The following is a 21,514-nucleotide window of genomic DNA, read 5'->3' as shown; positions in this document are numbered from 1 at the left end:
GTGGTATTGTAATTGTTTATAGAGGAAGTTTCTTGTTTTTCTTGGTAATAGTGTCTCATATGTTTGGCTTTTAATTAACGTCATTTCTGCCCAGCTAAATGCTAAGATACTAAGAGAAAGTATGAGAGAAATGAAGTTTATTATTATTATTATTTTTAACCCAAAGAGTCTTCATTTGACTTCACAAGCAGAGGTTGTAAGCTGGCTGCTCATGGGCCATGTATGAACTGCATATTTATTTTGCTTGGCTTGCAATGTCTAGGCTTTTAAAAAAGATTATAAACATTCAGAATGAGAGGATTTCGCACAAATTCTAATTTCCAGCTGTAACTGAAAAATTGTAAGATCTGCTGGGTGCGGTGGCTCACGCCTGGAATCCCGGCACTTTGGGAGGCTGAGGCAGATGGATAACCTGAGGTCAGGAGTTCGAGGCCAGCCTGACCAATATGGTGAAACACCGTCTCTACTAAAAATACAAAAATTAGCCTTGCGTGGTGGCCGGCACCTGTAGTCCCAGCTACATGGGAGGCTGAGGCAGGAGAATTGCTTGAATCTGGGAGGCGGAGGTTGCAGTAAGCCGAGATCGCACCACTGCACTCCAGCCTGGGAGACAGAGCGAGACTCCGTCTCAAAAAAAAAAGAAATTATAAGATCTGGCAACACTGGGTCTGCATTCCTGCATAGTAACTTATGGGTTGGAGCTGAGTTTCAATTGTTCTCTTAGATGGGCCATTTTATTTCTCTCTTTTTTTTTTAATTTACTTTTTTTTTTTTTTTTTTTTTTTTTTTTAAGACAGTGTCACTCTGTCGCCCAGGCTGGAGTGCAGTGGTGCAATCTTGGCTCACCACAACCTCCACCTCCCTCCAGAGTAGCTGGGACCACAGGCACGCACCACCACGCCCAGATAATTTTTGTATTTTTAGGAGAGACAAGGTCTCACTGTGTTGGCCAGGCTGGTCTCAAACGCCTGACCTCAAACAGTCCACCTGCCTCAGCCTCCCAAAGTGCTGGGATTACAGGTGTGAGCCACCACACCTGGCTGTACTTTTATTTTTTAATAGAGATGAGGTCTCACTACCTTGCCCAGGCTGGTCTCAAACTCCTGAGCTCAAGTGATCCTCCCAGCTTGGCCTCTCAAAGTGCTAGGATTACAGGTGTGAGCCACCATGCTTGGCCTGAGCCATTTTGTTTCTGAATAGGTTTTTCTTGCACTTCTCTCACTACCTGCTTTGCCCCTGTACGCATGGGACATTTTGGTATTTCAGATACGCATTCATTCACCGCATAATTCATCTTCTGCAAAGGTATTGAATGTCCTGATTGGAATTAACCGTGTTTCTTCTATACCCAAATTTTGGTAATCATGTATTTCTATGTGTCAGGAATATGCTATGAATTATTTTATTTTATAATAGTAAACCAGAAATCTGACATCCGTAAATGATTAAAGTTCCAGGATTGATTATGCAAGATAATATAAAGTAGAAATGTGGGGTTTAGTGCTTTTTTTTTTTTTTTTTTTCATATGGAGTCTCACTCTTGTGTCCCTGGCTGGAGTGCAGTGGTGTGATCTGGCTCACTGCAACCTCCGCCTCCCAGGTTCAAGTGATTCTCCTGCCTCAGCCTCCCAAGTAGCTGGGATTACAGCCGTCTGCCACCACACCTGGCTAAATTTTTGTTTATTTTTGGTAGAGACAGGGTTTCACCATGTTGGCCAGGCTGGTCCCAAACTCCTGACCTCAGGTGGTCTGCCCACCTCCGCCTCCCAAAGTGCTGGGATTACAGGCAGGAGCCACTGTGCCTGGCTAATTTAGTGCTATTTCATAAAATGGATTGCTCTTATAAGAATTTGCCTTGTGGTCAGTGTTTTAAAGACAAATTTTCTTGGTGGGTGCAGTGGCTCACGCTTGTAATCAAAGCATTTGGGAGGCCAAGGTGGGAGGATTACTTGAAGCCAGGAGTTTGAGACCAGCCTGGGAAACAAAGTGAAACCCTATTGCTACAAAACAATTTTAAAAAATTTTTAAATTAGCAAAACAGTTTTTTAAAAATTAGCTGGGTGTGATGGCATGAAACTGTAATTCCAGCAACTCTGGAGGCTGAGGTGGGAGGATTGCTTGAGCCCAGGAGTCTGAGGCTGCAGTGAACTATGATCACACCACTGCCCTCTGGCCTAGGCAACAGAGGGAGACTCTGTCTCTAAAAAGGAAAAACCCACAAAACTCTCCTATAAAAATGTTGAAAAACCATGATGAGTTAAGATCATTATAGTACATGATGTCCAGTAAATATATTTGTAATTATAGTACTGAAGTATTGGGTAATTAAAAATCAATTCCTAAATCATAATCCTAAGATCTAATCTAATTTGTTAAAGCTAACTTTTATTTTTCCTGTAGAGAATGGACTCTCTCTGATTTTGTTTGGTTTGACTCAAGAAGAGTTTTTAAACAGGCTCATGATCCATGGAAGTGCCAGCACTGTGGACACTCTTTGTCATCTCAATGGCTGGGGGAGGTGCTCAATTCCCATACATGCACTAGAGGTAACAGAATTAAATGCCCAAGAACATTACTTAATTATTTTGTGTTATATACTTTTATTCGATTTAGGATTTGAGAGAATTCATTTAATTTAGCAGCAAAAAGAATGTAGCCTTTGCATAGCTATTTAAACAATTCTGGCTGTTTCATTACCCTAACTGTGCTTAGCAGTTTACCCTTTTTGGCTTTAAAAGATATAAGATTATAGTAAATGATAAGAAAAAGGTACAGGAAATGGAGGCAACATTAAGCTAATGAGACTAAATGAAGTGGAAATAAGCTATGGAAAGCTTGAACAGTAATGATCTTTTATTCCTACCTTATGCTTCCTACTTTTTTTTTTTTTTTTTTTTTTTTGACGCAGGGTCTCACTCTATTGCCCAGGCTGGAGTGCAGTGGTGCAATCTCAGCTCACTGCAACCTCCGCCTCCCAGGTTCAAGCAATTCTCCTACCTCAGCCTCCCCAGTAGGTGGGACTACAGGCACGCACCACCATGTCCAGCTAATTTTTGTATTTTTTGGTAGAGGCAGGGTTTTGCCATGTTGGGCATGGCTGGTCTCGAACTCCTAATTTCAAGTGATTCACCTGCTGTGTCCCAGAGTGCTGGGATTACAGGAGTGAGCCACTGCACCCAGCCTGCTTCCTACTATTCTAATCCAACTTCAGAAGAGGCATAACCTGAATTTATGTAGCATTTTATAATTCACAAACACTCTTTTACATGGAATATCTAATTTTGTCCCAAAACAACCACATGAGACAAATTGGGTAGTTTATATTCTTTTTATTTTACAGATGAAGAAACTTAGGCTTTCAGTGATTGAGTGGGTGACCCAGAGCCATGTTAATAAAGACAGGAGCTAGAATCAAGGGCAGGGTACCTTCTGCTATACTACACAGTCCCTGAAGTTAATAATGTTATGTGCCAGTTTCTTTAAATGACAGCTTTATTGAGATATAAATCACATACCCATAAAATTCACCCTTTTAAAGTGTACAATTCAATGGCCTTTGGTATATTCAGAGTTGTGCAGCCATCACCACTAATTCTAGAACATTTTCATCACCTCAAAAAGAAACTCCCTAACCATTAGTGGCCACTCCCTATTTCCTGTTGTCTCCAAGTCTTAAACACCAATCTACTTTCTGACTGGATTTTTCTATTCTGGACATTTCATGTAAATTGAATTATAAAATATGTGACCTTTGTGACAGGCATCTTTTGACCTAGCATGTTTTCAAAGTTCATCCATATTGTAGCATGTGTCACTACAACTTCATTCCTTTTTATGGCTGAATATTCCATTGTATCAATATATACTGCATTTTGTTTATCCATTCATCAGCTGATGGACATTTGGGTTGTCTCCACTTTCTAGCCATTATGAATAATCCTGCTGTGGACATTTGTGTACAAGTTTTTGTGTTGACATATGTTTTCATTTCTCTGGGGTATATACCTAGCTGTGGAATTACTGGGTCATTTATTATTTTTGAGGAATCCCCAAACTTCCACAGTGACTGCACCATTTTACATTCCCATCAGCAATGTATGAGGGTTCTGCTAGCTGCACATCTTAGCTAACACTTGTTATTGTTTGTTTTTTATTGCAGCCATCCTAGTTAGTGTGAAGTCAAAATGAAATGGCATCTCATTGTGGTTTTCATTTGTATTTTCCTAATGACTAAACATGTTGAACATGTTTTCATATGCTTATTGGCTATTTGTGTGTCTTCTTTGGAGAAATGTCTGTCGAATTACTTTGCCCCTTTTTAAATTAGGTTGTCTTTTTATTGAGTTCTAAGAGTTCTGTATACATTCTGGATGCTAGACCCTATGACATACATGATTTACAAATACTTTCTCCCATTCTTTAGATTGTTATTTCACCTTTTTAAAATTTTTTTAACTTTTATTTTAGGTTCAGGGGTACATTTGCAGGTTTGTCACATAGGTAAATTGCATATCATGGGGGTTTGGTGTACAGATTATTTCATCACTCAGGTAATAAGCATAGTACCTGATAGGCAGTTTTCAATCCTCACCTTCCTCCTAGCCTCCACCCTCAAGTAAGCCCCAGTGTCTATTATTCTCTTTTTTTGTTCATGTGTACTGTGTTTAGCTCCCACTTATAAGTGAGAACACCCAGTATCTGGTTTTCTGTTCCTGCATTAGTTCACTTAGGATAATAGCCTCTAGCTCCATCCATGTTGCTGCAAAGGACATGACCTCGCTCTTTTTTATGGCTGCATAGTATTCCATAGTGTATATGTATCACAAATTCTTTATCCAATTGATATGGTTTGGCTGTGTCCCCACCCAAATCTCATCTTGAATTGTAATCCCCATGTGTCAAGGGAGGGAGGTGATTGCATCATGGGAGCAGTTTCCCCAATGCTGTTCTCCTGATAGTGAGTTCTCAAGAGATCTGATGGTTTAAAAGTGGCAGTTTTCCCCTGTGCTGTCTCTTCTGCCACCATATAAGACATGGCCTTGCTTCCCCTTCACCTTCTGCCATGATTGTAAGTTTCCTGAGGCCTCCCAGCCATGCAGAACTGTGAGTCAATTAAACCTCCCTTCTCAGGTAGTATCTTTGTAGCAGTGTGAGAACAGACTAATACACTAGTTTGCCAACCTAAATGCCAATCATGGGCATTTAGGTTGATTCCTTGTCTTTGCCATTGTCAATAATGCTGTGAGGAATATATGTGTGCAGGTATGTTTATGGTAGAATGATTTATATTCCTTTGGTTATATACCCAATAATGGGATTGCTGGGTTGAATGATAGTTCTGCTTTAAGTTCTTTGAGAAATCGCCAAACTGCTTTCCACAATGGCTGAGCTAATTTACGTTCCCACCAGCGTTGTATAAGCTTTCCCTTTTCTCTGCAACCTCGCTAGCACCTGTTATTTTTTGACTTTTTAGTAATAGCCATTCTGACTGGTGTGAGATGGTATCTCGTTGTGGTTTTGATTTGCATTTCTCTAATGATAAGTGATATTGAGTATTTTTTCATATGCTTGTTGGTCATGTGTATGTCTTCTTTTGAAAAGTGTCTGTTCATGTCCTTTGCCCACTTTTTAATGGGGTTATTTTTTGCTTGTTAATTTGTTTAAGTTCCTTATAGATTCTGGATATTAGACGTTTGTCAGATGCATGGTTTGCAAATATTTTGTCTTATTCTCTAGGTTGTCTGTTTATTGATAGTTTATTTTGCTATGCAGAAGCTCTTTAGTTTAATTAGGTCCCATTTGTCAATTTTTGGTTTTTGTTGCAATTGCTTTTGGTGTCCTTGTCATGAAATCTTTGCCAGGGCCTATGTCCAGAATGGTATTTTCTAGGTTATCTTCCAAGGTTTTTATAGTTTTAGGTTTTACTTTTAAATCTTTAATCAAACTTGAGTTGATTTTTGTATATGGTGTAAGAAAGGGGTTCAGTTTCAATCATCTGCATATGGCTAGGCTTTTATCCCAGCATATTAATTGAATAGGGAGTTCTTTGCCCATTGTTTGTTTTTGTCAACTTTGTGGAAAACCAGATGGCTGTAGGTGTGTGCCTTTATTTCTGGGCTCTCTGTTCTGTTCTATTGGTCTGTGTGTCTGCTTTTGTACCAGTACTATGCTGTTTTGGTTACTGTAGCCTTGTAGTATAGTTTGAAGTCAGGTAATGTGAAGTCTGCAGCTACAATTGTTCTTAGACAAAAGGCCGAGAAGTGATGATGTCTCTAGCTTTGTTCTTTTTGCATAAGATTGCTTTGGCTATTCAGGATCTTTTTTGGATCCGTGTGAATTTTAAAATAGTTATTTCTAATTCTGTGAAGAATGTCATTGGTAGTTTGATAGGAATAGCATTGAATATGTAAATTGCTTTGGGCAGTATGACCATTTTAACAATATTGATTCTTCCTACCCATGAGCATGGGATGTTTTTCCATTTGTTTGTGTCATCTCTGATTTCTTTCAGCATTGTTCTGTAATTCTCATTGTAGAGATCTTTCATCTCTCTAACTGTATTTCTAGGTATTTTATTCTTTCGGTGACTTTTGTGAATGGGATTGCATTCTTTATTAGGCTCCCAGCTTGAACATTGTTGGTGTATAGAAATGCTGCTGACTTTTTTTTTTAACATTGATTTTGTATCCTGAAACTTTGCCAAAGTTGTTTATCAGATCCAGGAGCTTTTGAACAGAGACTATGGGGTGTTCTAGGTATAGAATCATGTCAGCTGCAAACAGAGATAGTTTTACTTCCTCTCTTCCTATTTGGATGCCTTTTATTTCTTTCTCTTGCCTGATTTTTCTGGTTAGGACATCCAGTACTATGGTGAACAGGAGTGGTGAGAGTAGACATTTTTGTCTTGTTATGGTTCTCACAGAGAATGCTTCCAGCTTTTGCCCATTTAGTATGATGTTGGCTATGGGTTTTTCGTAAATGGCTCTTGATATTTTGAGATATGTTTCTTCAATGCCTAGTTTGTTGAGGGTTTTTAACATGAAGGGATGTTGAAGGGAGGATTACTTGACAAGCAAGCAATGGTTTTTGTTTTTACTTCTGTGTTTATATGATGAATCACATTTATTGATTGCATATGTTGAACGAGTCTTGCATGCCAGGGATAAAGCCTACTTGATTCTGTTGGATTAGCTTTTTGATGTATTGCTGGATTCAGTTCACTAGTAATTTGTGGAAAATTTTTTTTTTTTTTCGAGATGGAGTCTCGCTCTGTCGCCCAGGCTGGAGTGCAGTGGCACGATCTCGGCTCACTGCAAGCTCCGCCTCCTGGGTTCACGCCATTCTCCTGCCTCAGCCTCCTGAGTAGCTGGGACTACAGGCGCCCGCCACCACACCCAGCTAATTTTTTTTTTTTGTATTTTTAGTAGAGACGGGGTTTCACCGTGTTAGCCAGGATGGTCTCGAACTCCTGACCTCTTGATCCGCCCGCCTCGGCCTCCCAAAGTGCTGGGATTACAGGCGTGAGCCACCACTCCCAGCCAGAGAATTTTTATATCTATATTCATTAAGGATATTGGCCTGGTTTTCTCTTTTCGTTGTGTCTCTGCCAGGTTTTGGTATCAGAATGATGCTGGCCTCATAGAATGAGTTGGGGAGGAGTTCCTCCTCAGTTTTTTTGGCTTTTCACCTTCTTGATGGTGTCCTTTGAAACACAAAAGTGTTTTAGTCTTATGAAGTCAGTGTATCTTTTTTAGGGGGATGAGGGGGTCATTTTTGCTTTTGGTGTTGAATCTGAGAAAGCATTGCCTAATCTGAGATGGTGCAGATTTACTCTTACAAGACTTTTATAGTTTTAGCTCTTACAGTTAGGTTTATTATGCACTTTAAGTTCAATTTCTTATATGGTATGAAGGAGGAAGCCAACTTCATTCTTTTGCATTCTTTTGTGGATCTTCAGTTGTCCCTGCACCATTTGTTGAAAAACTTATTTTTATATACTCTAAAATATCATTGTAAGAAAAATAATTAAGTCTTTTGTATATCTACCATCCAGAAGTAATCATGTTTACTATTTGGGTGTTATTTCCTTATAGTTATTTTTTCTATGTTAATAATAGACAAGTGTTATCTCATTAATTTTCTTATTAACTCTATAGGGTTAATACTGTTAGCCCCATTTTATAGATCAGGAAGCTGAAGCACAAAGAGGTTAGGAAATCTAATTCAGCTATACATGGGCATAGGTGGTAGCACCAGGATTTTAATTCACATAGTGCCTCTCCCCTTACACAGTGCACATGTCTCTGTGTGAATTTAATTAGTATTGCATTGTATATACAACATTGCTTTGGCCCTGGTCTCCTCCTACATAAAAATGAATGAGTAATATATATTTTAAGTGATAACAATAATAAAACAAATATTCTTGTATCCACCATCAAGGCAAGAAATAGAATATCATGGATATCTTTGAATGTGTATGCCCTGCCCTGATCCTATTCCCTTACCTTGCCTGGCCTCAGAATTAACCACTCTTCTGAAATTTTATTTATTTATTTGTTAATGAGACAGGGTCTTGTTCTGTCACCCAGGTTGGAGTGCAGTAGTGTGATCATAGTTCACTGTAACCTTGAATTCCTGGGCTCAAGTGATCCTCCTGCCTCAGCCTCCCAAGTAGCTGGGACTACAGGTGCATACAACTGCACCCAGATAATTTTTATTATTTGTTATTATTTTTTTTTTGTCGAGGTGGAATCTTGCTTTGTGTCCCAGGTGAGTGTCGAATTCTTGGCCTCAAGCAATCTTCCTGCTTTGGTCTCTTAAAGCACTGGGATTACAGGCATAAGCCACCATGCCCAGCCATTCTGAAATTTTGAACCATTCTCATGATTTTCTTTATTTTTCTGCATATAAATGTATCCCCAAATAATGCTATTTAGTTGTAGCTAATGTTGAATTTTGCATAAAATGGAATTACTGTGTGTGTGTGTGTGTGTGTGTGTGTGTGTGTGTGTGTGTGTATATATTTTACATATATATTTTTTTTTCTTTTCTTTTCTTTCTTTCCTTTTTTTTTTTTTGAGACGGAGTCTTAATCTGTCACCCAGGCTGGAGTGCAGTGGAGCTATCTCAGCTTACTGCAACCTCTGCCTTCTGGGTTCAAGCGATTCTCCTGCCTCAGCCTCCTGAGTAGCTGGGATTACAGACACGTGCCACCACACCTGGCAACTTTTTGTATTTTAGTGGAGATGGGGTTTCACGATATTTGCCAGACTGGTCTCAAACTCTGACCTCAGGTGATCCTCCTGCCTCAGCCTCCCAAAGTGCTGGGATTACAGGTGTGAGCCACCATGCCTGGCACTGTATATATATTTTTTGAGACTTAACATGGTTTTTTTGATTCAACCATGTTTAATGTATATAACTATAGTTATTCAGTTTCACTGCTGTATAGTATCCCACTGTATAATATGTCTTTATCCAGCTTTATGTTGTTTCCTTTTTTTTTTTTTTCTGTTACAAGCAGTGTTGCTGTAAAGTTTCTCATGTATCTGCTGCAGCACATGTGCAAGAGTGTCTCTAGGGTGAAAGCAGAATTGCTTGATCATACGGCATGCATATCTTTAATTTTATTGATAATACTCTAGTTTTCCAAAATTGTTTTATCAGTTTATGCTGTCACCAGCAGTGTATGGGTTCTCATTGTTGCATGTTCTTGATGTTCTTGCCAGCACTTGATTTATAACATTTTTTCCAGTATGATGGTATGATGGATTTTCATTTGCATTTACCTGATTAAGGTTTAGCGTGTGTGTGTGTGTGTGTGTGTGTGTGTGTGTGTGTGTGTAAGATATTTGGATTTTTTTTCTTTCATAAGTAACTGTTCAAGTTTTTTGCATATTTTTCTTTTGGGGTATTATTCTTTTTCTTATTGGTTTGTAGTGTTGGATATTCTCTAGATACCAATTCTTTGTTGTTTGTGTGGTGGATGTATTCTAGTCTGTGGCTTGTCTTTTTACTTAATTCGTGGAATCTTTAATATAGTTCTTAATTTTAATGGAATTTAATTAATCAGTCTTTTCCTTTATGACTAATGCTATTTGTGACATCTATCCTTAAATTATGTAGTTTTTGTTTTCTCCTAAAAGTTTTTCAATTATGAATTTTTTTTTAATGCAGTGGAGAGATCTCAGCTCACAGCAATCTCTGCCTCCCAGGTTCAAGCCATTCTCCTGCCTCAGCCTTCCAAGTAGCTGGGATTACAGGCACCTACCACTATACCCAGCTATAAATTATGATTTTCACATTTAAGTTCTTTATCCATTTAAAACTTATACATGATATGGGCTATTTTAATTTTTTCCCATACCGATAACCATTTGTCTCAGCACTTTCTTGAAAAGTCCTGGCCAGGTGCGGTGGCTCACGCCTGTAATCCCAGCACTTTGGGAGGCCAAGGCAGGCAGATCACAAAGTCAAGAGATCGAGACCATCCTGGCCAACATGGTGAAACCCCATCTCTACTAAAAATACAAAAATTTCTGGGCATGATGGTGCACACCTGTATTCCCAGCTACTCAGGAGGCTGAGGCAGGAGAATCACTTGAACCTGGGAGGCGGAGGTTGCAGTGAGCCAAGATCACGACACTGCACTTCAGCCTGACAACAGAATGAGACTCCGCCTCAAAAAATAAAAAATAAAAAAGTCCTGTCTTTTACTGCTGATCTGAAATGTCTTGAGTGTCATATATTAAGTTTCCACATATGCATGAATTTGTTTTTGACCTCTCTATTCTGTTCATAGGTCTTTCCTTAGGCCAATTCCATCTTGCCTTTATTATCGAGGATTTTAATTAGGGCAAATTCCCTTATTCTTCAGGGGTGCCTTTATTGTTGTCTGTTCCTTAATCTTTACTTTTTAGGATTAGCTTGTCAAGTTTCATGAAAAATTGTTAGGATTTATATTAGAATTACATTAAATCTATATATCAAGTTGGGAAGAAATGGCATCTTTAGGATATTTAATCTTTATATCCATAGTCTCTCTTGTCATTTTGGGGGCGAGGCAGGTCTTTATTTATGTCTTTCAATAAAACATTACAATTTTTACAATTTTTCCATTAAAAGCTTGGATCTTTTCCTTTATTTTTGGTGTGTGTGTTGTGCGTATATTTAAATACTGTATTTATTGTTCATTCTAAGTGTTTTTTTTTTTTTTGGGGGATGGAGTCTCACTCTGTCGCCCAGGCTGGAGTGCAGTGATGTGATCTCGGCTCACTGCAACCTCCATCTCCTGGGTTCAAGCGATTCTCCTGCCTCAGCCTCCCGAGTAGCTGGGACTACAGTCACATGCCACCACGCCTGGCTAATTTTTTGTATTTTTAGTAGAGACGGGGTTTCACTGTGTTAACCAGGTTGGTCTCGATCTCTTGACCTCATGATCTGCCCGCCTCGGCCTCCCAAAGTGCTAGGATTACAGGTGTGAGCCACCATGCCTGACCCTAAGTGGTATTTTTTAAATTGCATTTTGTTAATTGACAGTATAAGGAAATATAATTAATTTTTGTGTGTTGATTTTTATATCCAGCAAATTTGTTAAATTAATCCTAATAATTTATGTTAGATTTTATTGAGTTTTCTATATAGTTAATATACATATAATATCAGAATAATATAGTTTTCTTTCATCTTTTCAAATCCTTGTATGTACTTTTTAGCACTTTTTTTTTTTGAGACCAGGTCTCACTTTGTCACCTAGGATGGAGTGCAGTGGCATAGTCCTGGCTCACTGCAGCCTCCGCCTCCCAGTTGCAAGGGATACTCCCATGTGAGCCTCTGAGTAGCTGGGACTATGGTTGCACGCCACCACACTCAGCTAATTTTTTTATTTTTTGTAGAGACAGGGTTTGGCCATGTGCCCCAGACTGGTCTTAAATTCCTAGCTCAAGCAATCCTCCCTCCTCGACCTTCGGAAGTGCTGGGATTACGGGTGTGAACCACCATGCCTAGCCACCACCTTTTTTCTTAATTGAGGTACTAGGATCTCTAGTATAACATTATCCAGAAGTAATCTTTATCTTATTCCTGAGTAGAGCGCACACGCTCTCTCTCTGTGTCTCTCCATCTTTCTCTCTCTCTCTCTCTCTCTCTGTGTGTGTGTGTGTGTGTGTGTGTCTCTGTGTGTGTGTGTGTTTTAAGATACCCTTTGTAAGGTTAAGTTCCCTTATGTTCCCTGCTATGAGGTTTTATCATGAATGGGTATTGGATTTTATTGAATGCCTATTCTGTATCTATTGAGATAATCATATGAATAATCTCCTTTAATTTGTTACTGTAATGAACCACATTAATACATTTTTTTTGTATTGTGAAATACAATGTGTAAAAATGTACGCAGAATACAGTTTAACAAATAATAATAGTTATTATTTTTTTGGAGACAGTCTCATTCTGTCGCCCAGGCTGGAGTATAGTGGTGCAATCTTGGCTCACTGAAACCTCCACAGCCCGGGTTCAAGCGATTCTCGTGCCTCAGCCTCCTTAGTAGCTAGGATTACAGGCATGCACCCCCACGCCCAACTGATTTTTGTATTTTTAATAGAGGCGGGGTTTCCCCATGTTGGCCAGCCTGGTCTTGAACTCAAGACTTCACGTGATCCACCCACCTCGGCCTCCCAAAGTGCCGGGATTACAGGCGTGAGCCACTGCGCCTGGCCAACAAATAATTATCAAGCAAAAACTCTTGTAACCACCATCCAGGTCAAGAAATAAAACATCATAAGCACTCCAGGAGCTCCTTTGTGCTCTATACTAGTTTAGAAATTATTCACTTTCTGTTCTTTAAGAAGCTATCCTAGGAAATATAATGTACATACTTAAATTATCAGATCTAAAGTTTGTTTTTTTGTTGTGTGTGTGCGGTTTTTTTTGTGTTTTTGTTGTTGTTGTTTGTTTGTTTTTTTTTTGAGATGGAGTCTTGCTCTGTCGCCCAGGCTAGAGTGCAGTGGCACGATCTTGGGTCACCATAGCCTCCACCTCCTGTGTTCAAGCGATTCTTGTGCCCCAGCCTCTTGAGTAGCTAGGATTACAGGCACCTGCCACCATGCCCAGCTAATTTTTTGTATTTTTAGTAGAGGCATTTCACCATGTTGGGCAGGCTGCTCTTGAACTCCTGACCTCAAGTGACCCACCCGCCTCAACCTCCCAAAGTGTTGGGATTACAGGCGTGAGTCACCACACCCAGCTCAGATCTATAGTTAATAACTAATTGTTTTGAATAATACAGATCCGTTGAATGCTTTAACTTCATTTACTCTTAGCCTATTCATGTTATTGTTGTGTTTTATTTTTTTAACCACATTAGACATTGTTATGTATTTAGGTTCATTTTTCACCATTTATTTTGCTTTTTAAACTTTTTGCTGAAAATGAAGACACAAACACATACATATCCTAGGCCTAGGATCATCGATAGTCACTGTCTTCCACCTCTACATCTTGTCCCACAAGACAATCTTCAGAGGCAGTAACATGCATGGAGCTATCGTCTCATATGCCTTTTTCTGGAATACTGTGAAGGACTTACCTGGGGCTGTTTTATAGCCAGCTTAAAAAAGAAATAAGGAGTACATTCTAAAATAATGAAAGTATAGCATAGTAAATAATAGGCTGTAGGAATTTTCAGCTCTACGATAATCTTATGGGAACCACCATTGTACCAGTTGTTGAGTGAAATATTGTTACGTGGCACATGATTACTCAGTTTTAATAAAAGTTCCATGTGCTTGAAAATTGAAAACGTATTTTCCAGCCCAGGCGCAGTGGCTCACACCTGTAATCCTAGCACTTTGGGAGGCCGAGGTGCGCAGATCACTTGAGGCCAGGAGTTTGAGACCAGCCTGGCCAACATGCCAAAACCCCATCTCTACTAAAAATACAAAAAAATTAGCCGGGTATGGTGGCTCACACCTGTAATCCCAGCTACTTGAGAGGCTGAGGTAGGAGAATCGTTTGAACCCAGGAGGTGGAGGTTGCACTGAGTGAGATTGAGGCACTGCACTCCAGCCTGGGCAACAGAGTGAGATCCTGTCTCCAAAGAAAAAAAGGAAAACAAAATGTATCTTTGGAAGTCAGTGTGGCGATTCCTCAGGGATCTAGAACTAGAAATACCATTTGACCCAGCCGTCCCATTACTGGGTATATACCCAAAGGACTATAAATCATGCTACTATAAAGACACATGCACACGTATGTTTATTGCAGCACTATTCACAATAGCGAAGACTTGGAACCAACCCAAATGTCCATCAATGATAGACTGGATTAAGAAAACGTGGCATATATACACCATGGATTACTATGCAGCCATAAAAAATGATGAGTTCATGTCCTTTGTAGGGACATGGATGAAATTGGAAATCGTCATTCTCGGTAAACTATCACAAGGACAAAAAACCAAACACCGCGTGTTCTCACTCATAGATGGGAATTGAACAATGAGAACACATGGACACAGGAAGGGGAACATCACACTCTGGGGACTGTTGTGGGGTGGGGGGAGGGGGGAGGGATAGCATTAGGAGATATACCTAATGCTAAATGGCAAGTTAATGGGTGCAGCGCACCAGCATGGCACATGTATACATATGTAACTAACCTGCACATTGTGCACATGTACCCTAAAACTTAAAGTATAATAATAATAATTTTAAAATATATATATATATCTTCCATTTGTCACATTGGTCTTTCAATCAGAAGTAGTTAGACTGTTGACACTTTGCTCAATCCTCCTTAACCACTATGAGACTTTGGTACATTGTGGATAATTTCTTCATATCTCCCAGTGCACTAATTCTTTCTTCACCTGTATCTAATCTGCTATTAAACACATCTGTTTCTAATTTAAATTTTTATTTTTAGAATTACTATTTGGTCATTGTTTTTATATGTGTGATTTTGAAAATTTTTAAATCTATAGAAAAACTTCAAAAATTAGTAAAATGAACATTAAGTTAAATTTCACCTAGATTGACCAACTATTAACATTTTACCACATTTGTGTATTTTTTTTTTTTTTTTTGAGATGGAGTCTTGCTCTGTTGCCCACACTGGAGTACAATGATGCGATCTCTGCTCAGTGCAACCCCTGCCTCCTGGGTTCGAGCGATTCTCCTCTCTCAGCCTCCCGAGTAGCTGGGATTACAGGTGTGCACCACCACGCCTGGCTAATTTTTGTATTTTTAGTAGAGGTGGGGTTTTACCATGTTGGCCAGGCTGGTCTCAAACTCCTAACCTCAAGTGACCTGCCTGCCTCCCAAACCACATTTGTTTTTTTTGTTTTTTGTTTTTTTTTGAGACAGAGTCTCACTGTGTTACCCAGGCTGGAGTGCAGTGGCATGATCTCGGCTCACTGCAAGCTCCGCCTCCCAGGTTCACGCTATTTTCCTGCCTCAGCCTCCTGAGTAGCTGGAATTACAGGCGCCCGCCACCACACCCGGCTAATTTTTTGTATTTTTTTAGTAGAGACGGGGTTTCACCATGGTAGCCAGGATGAAACCACATTTGTACCTTTTTTTTTTTGTTTTTTGCTTAACCATTTTAAAGTTGCAAACTTTATAATCCTTCACTCTAAGTACTTTAGTATATATATCATAAGAACAAGAATATTCTATTCATTGATAATTTAGTTTTTACTCCCATCACTCAGAACAAAGGCATAGTTTGTTTATAGTTTCCTCTGGGGCCAGTAATTTTTTCTAGTTTATCTTTTTTTGGTTGGTATCACCTCACATGGACCCTAGGTTTGTCCTGTTTTTTCTTCCTCCAACATAACTCCCACCAATATGTCTCACCTCCCTTGGTATATTAACATCCAGAACTTTGGCCCATTGGCTCTCAAAATCTGGTTTCTGGACCAGCAGCTCACCATGACCTATAGATTACAAATGCAAATTGTCAGGCCCCTCCTAATATCTATTGAATTAGAAAGTCTAGGGGCAGGGTTTTGCAGTCCACAGCTTGACAAATTCTCCAGGTGATTCTTATGCACAATGCTTTATGCTAAGAGTGGCAAATTTTTCTTTTTCTTTCTTTTTTTGTTTTTAGATGGAGTCTCGCTCTGTCACTCAGGCTAGAGTGCAATGGCGCAATCTGGGCTCCCTGTAACCTCCGCCTGCCAGGTTCAAGTGATTCTCCTGTCTCTGCCTCCCAAATAGCTGGGATTACAGGTGCACACCACCACACCCAGCTAATTTTTGTATTTTTAGTAAAGACAGGGTTTCACCATATTGGTCAGGCTAGTCTTGAACTCCTGACCTTAGGTGATCCACCCACCTCAGCCTCCCAAAATGCTGGGATTACGGGAGTGAGCCACCGTACCTGGCTTTTTTTTTTTCTTTTTTCTTTTTTTTTTTTTTTGAGACAGGGTTGCATAGGCTGCAGTACAGTGACGCAGTCACAGCTCACTGCAGCCTCAACTTCTTGGGCTCAAGAGACCCTCCTGCCTCAGCATCCCCAGTAGTTAGGACTACAGGTGTGCGCCACCATACCCAGCTGCTTTTTTATTTTTTTTTTTAGTAGAGACAAGGTCTTTACTAAAACCTTTTTAGAAACAAGGTCTCACTATGTTGCCCAGGCTGGTCTCAAACTCCTGGGCTCAAGCAATCTTCTCGCCTCAGCCTCCCAAAGTGCTGGGATTGCAGGCATGAGCCACTGTGCCCCACCAACTTTGTAAAGGATCAGACAGTAAATATTTTAGGCTTCTCAGGCCACATGCTCTTTTGTTTTTGTTTTTGTTTTTTGAGACACCATCTTGCTGTGCTGCCCAGGCTGGAGTACAGTGGTATGATCTCAGCTCACCACAACCTCCACATCCCAGGTTCCAGCGATTCTCCTGCCCCAGCCTTTTGAGTAGCTGAGAGTACAGGTGCCTGCCACCACGCCTGGCTAATTTTTATATTTTTAGTAGAAATGGGGTTTCACCATGTTAGCCAGGCTGGTCTCGAACTCCTGACCTCAGCTGATCCACCTGCCTCGACCTCCCAAAGTGCTGGGATTACAGGCATGAGCCACCACACCTGGCCATCATACTTAAAAAAAAAAATACGTTTATTTTATTTTTGTTTATTAAAAATATGGAATGCAGCCAGGTGCGATGGCTCATGCCTGTAATCCCAGCACTTTGGTAGGCCTAGGCAGGAGGATCACCTGAGGTCAGAAGTTTGAGACCAGCCTGGCCATCATGGTGAAACCCCATTTCTATTAAAAATACAAAAATTAGCTGAGTGTAGTGGTTCAGACTTGTAATCCCAGCTACCTGGGACTCTGAGGTGGGAGGATCACTTGAACCCGGGAGGCGGAGATTGCAGTGAGCCAAGATCAAACCACTGCACTCCAGCCTGGGCGACAGAGCAAGACTCTGTCTCAAAAAAGACAACTGAGAATCTAGCTGGGCGCAGTGGCTCATGCCTGTAATCCCAGCAATTTCGGAGGCCGAGTTGGGTGGATCAGTCTAGGCCAGGAGTTCAAGACTAGCCTAGCCAAACACAGTGAAACCCGTCTCTATTAAAAATACAAAAAAAAAAAAAAAATTAACTGGGTGTGGTGGTGCATGCCTGTAGTCCCAGTTACTCCGGAGGCTGAGGCACGAGAATCACTTAAGCTGGGCAGGCAGAGGTTGCAGTGAGCCGAGATCATGCCACTGTACCTCAGCCTGGGTGACAGAGTAGGACTTTATATTGTACTGCCATAACATTTTAATTCAAATAGAATATAACTTAATTGTAAGGGTAATCCCTAATATTTAGCTTTGAATTGTTGTAGAATTATAAAATGTTAGAGCTGGAAAGGTTTTGTAGTCTAAAAACCTCCTGTTTCTATTGAAGCAGAAATTGGGCCAGGCGCAGTGGCTCGTACCTGTAATCCCAGCACTTTGGGAGGCCAAGACAGGTGGATCATTTGAGGTCAGGAGTTCGAGACCAGCCTGGCCAACACGGTGAAACCCTGTCTCTACTAAAAATACAAAATTTAGCCGGACATGGTGGCGGGCACCTGTAATCCGAACTACTCGGGAGGCTGGGGCAGGAGAATCTCTTGAACCTGAGGGATAAAGGTTGCATTGAGCTAAGATCATGCCATTGCACTCCAGCCTGGGCAACAAGAGCAAAACTCTGACTCAAAAAAAAAAGAAAGGAAAAGAAAGATTACAGAGTCTTGCCCCAGATTGCATAATCAGTCATTGTCAAAATCCTCACTGGAGCCCACATATTCATGCAGTCTTTTGTCTCCTGTAGTCTCACCACATTAAATTCTAAAGTTTGTTTAAAAATCTGAATCCTGATTTTTTTTCCTATTGTAATTTTTTTCTGATTTTTATTTTCCTCCTCATTTCAGGCCGGGATAGAAAATCGTCAGCTGGACACAGTAAATTTCTTTTTGAAGAGCAAGGAAAATCTTTTTAATCCATCCTCAAAGTCTTCTGTATCTAATCAGTTTGATCACTTGTCATCCCATTTATATTTAAGAAGTAAGTGGAATAAAGATTTCTATGTTTGTATTTATCATTTGATCTTCTTAATAACTTTCAAAGTATGATGTTGTGTTTTCTGGTGACTCATTTACTTGCCAAAACTTAGTCATGGGATTTTATATACTTTTTGGAAACTTTCTTTTTTTTTTTTTTTTTTTTTTTTGAGATGGAGTGTGGTGGTGTGATGACAGCTCACTGCAGCCTCACCTCCTGGACTCAAGCAATCCTCCCACCTCAGCCTACTACAGTAGCTGCGACTACATGTGTGTGCCACCACACTCAGCTATTCTTTGTAGAGAATGGGGTCTCACTGTGTTGCCAGGCTGGTCTCAAACTCCTGGGCTCAAACAGTCCTCTGCCTCCCAAAGTGCTGGGATTACAGGCGTGAGCCACCATGCCTGGACAACTTTGTGGAAATTTGGCAGTATTATCAGATTCTGTAAATGTCGTCATACTATATGGGCTATTTATTGCTCATATCTTTTACTGAACTCTGTATTTTTAGTATGCAAGGAAGAGGCAATCTTTCAAATTCAAGACGGTTTTATACACGACAGAAAAACATTTATTTGGAAAATTGCCTGCCCTTGCAACCATCTGAGATGTGTATTGACAGTGTGGCTTTCCGAGTTGTGGATTAGGATTTGTTATAAGAATTTTTGGTAGGATGCAGTGGCTCTCCCTGTAATCCTAACACTTTAGGTGCCAAGGTGGGAGGATCGCTTGAGTCTAGGAGTTTGAGACCAGTCTGGGGAACATAGCAAGACCCCATTCTACAAAAAAATTTTAGAAATTAGTTGAGCATGATGGCGCATCCATAGTCCCAACTACTTGGAAGGCTGAGGCTGAGGATTGCTTGAGTCTGGGAGGTCTAGGCTGCAGTGATCTGTGATTGTGCCACTGCACTTCAGCCTGGTTGCAAAGTAAGACTGTCTCAAAAAAAAAAAAAAAAAATTCACCCAGACTTCTCTGCTTTTTTGCCACATTACCAACACTTTTCAAGATTTTGACTTTCCTTTTTAATAAATAGGAAGCCTAACTTTTATTCTTGGACCAGGTAGCCATGTAAATTCTCTCCTTAGAACAACAGGGTAATAAAGTATATTTTCCCCTTGTTAAATAAAAATTACAGGAGACCATTGTTTTGGTGTGAGCTGTACTAGGCCCCATCAGACCAGAACAGAAATCAAAATGGAGTCAACTATGCTAAAGTTCCATAGCATCAAACTTAAAATAAGGTGGTCTTCTGACATTGGGAGAAATTAGGAGAGAGCCAATAATCCCCAACAGTCCAGTTTCAATCTTCAATCAGCATGATAATGAAGTTCCTGTGATATAATCCTTATGTAAAAGAAGTAACGTAGGCCAGGTGCAGTGGCTCATGCCTATAATTCCAGCACTTTGGGAGGCTGAAGCGGGAGGATCTCTTGAGCCCAGGAGTTTGAAAGTAGCCAAGTAGCCTGGGTAACATAGTGAAACCTTACCTCTACAAAAAATTTAAAAATTAGCTGTGTGTGGTGGTGTGCATGTGTGGTCTCAGCTACTCAGGAAAGGGAGGTAGGAGGATTGCTTGAGCCTGGGAGGTTGAGGCTGCAGTGAGCCGTCATCACACCATTGCACTCTAATCTGGGCAACAGAGTGAGACTCTGTCTCAAAAAAAAAAAAAAAAAACAAGCTGGGTGCAGTGGCTCACACCTATAATCCCAACACTTTGGCAGGCCCAGGCGGGAGGATCACTTGAGACCAAGAGTTCATGACCAGCCTGGGCAACATAGTGAGACTCTGCCTCTATTTTTAATTGAAAAAAAAAAAAAGCCTGAAGTAGTTTCATGTTAAATAATCAGTATTTTTGTATTATTCTGTCTCTCTTCATCTTACAAAAAAAGTATCTTTGAAACAACGAATATGCTCTTTTTTCTTTGCTTCTGCTTTCTTCAGCTCTTCCATGTCTATAAAGCCAACCCCTTCTGCTCAGCTCACTAGAACACCTTTTCCATGTTATGAAATTGTTGCCGCATTCTAGAGTTGCAATAAAACCAATTGAGATCTTTAATCTAAATTTGTTGTAATTTTGTCCTTTGACACTCTGTAAATACGGTTTTATAATCTGTGTTTTTTCCCCACTTTATACTATAGACATCTTTCTTGTTAATAATATATACTTACTAAATATGATGACATAGAATTTCATTGTATGGGCTGTACCATAATTTACCAAGCCAAACTCCTGTTAGACATTTAGATTTATTCTAGTTCTTAGCTATTAACAGTGTGCTAGAAATGCTGTATGTGTGTGTAATTTCACATCTATATAATCATTTACTTATATTACTAGAATTTATTGTTAAATTCTAGACCTGGAATTTCCAGGTTTAAGAGTATGCACAATTTATATTTTTAAACACCTTGATAAATTGTCCTTCAAAAGTTATATCAATTTGTAGTCTACTTACATGGAGAAAATTACAACCTGCTGTTTTTCCACTGATGTAGTATTAGCTTTCACTGAGAAAATGAATTGGATGTTTTCTTTTTTTTCTTCCTAAATCTCATATATGGTGGAAAGACATTTTCTTTTAAAAACACATTCTCAGACTGGGTGCAATGTCTCACGCCTATGATCCCAGCACTTTGGGAGGCCGAGATGGGTGGATCACCAGATCAAGAGTTCGAGATCAACCTGACCAACAGGGTGAAACCCCATCTCTACTAAAAATACAAAAATTAGCCATGTGTGGTGGTGCATGCCTGTAATCCCAGCTACTCGGGAGGCTGAGGCAGGAGAATCGCTTGAAGGGAGGAGGCAGAGGTTGCAGTGAGCCAAGATCGCTCCATTGCATTCCAGCCTGGGAGACAAGTGAAACTCTGTCTCAAAAAAACAAAAACAAAAACACACATTCTATTTTGTTTTGAGTGCAGAGTTTGGTCTCCTCTTTCTTGAATTGCCAGCTTTTCTAATGCTCTGATGTTTTAAAAACTGCTTAA

At 40.0% G+C, this 21,514-nt stretch overlaps 1 protein-coding gene across 5 annotated transcripts in view; it reads left to right on the top strand.

The window, feature by feature from the left end:
* The window catches only part of SPG11 (SPG11 vesicle trafficking associated, spatacsin), a 101,926-nt gene that overhangs the window by 12,299 nt on the left and 68,113 nt on the right, over positions 1 to 21,514 (top strand). For all 5 annotated transcript variants that reach the window (XR_010123811.1, XR_010123812.1, XM_054452000.2 and 2 more), the window contains exons 7-8: positions 2,401 to 2,546; positions 18,394 to 18,526. Coding sequence is in view for 3 of the 5 variants with exons in the window: in XM_054452000.2 (XP_054307975.1) it covers positions 2,401 to 2,546; positions 18,394 to 18,526 (279 nt within the window). In the remaining 2 variants the exon portion in view is untranslated. The remainder of the gene's footprint in view (positions 1 to 2,400; positions 2,547 to 18,393; positions 18,527 to 21,514) is intronic.

The sequence above is a fragment of the Pongo pygmaeus genome, chromosome 16 (genome assembly GCF_028885625.2).
Source record: "Pongo pygmaeus isolate AG05252 chromosome 16, NHGRI_mPonPyg2-v2.0_pri, whole genome shotgun sequence".
NCBI lineage: Eukaryota > Metazoa > Chordata > Mammalia > Primates > Hominidae > Pongo > Pongo pygmaeus.
The sequence above is the reverse complement of the archived record's forward strand: the minus strand, read 5'-3'. Positions and strand labels throughout refer to the sequence as shown.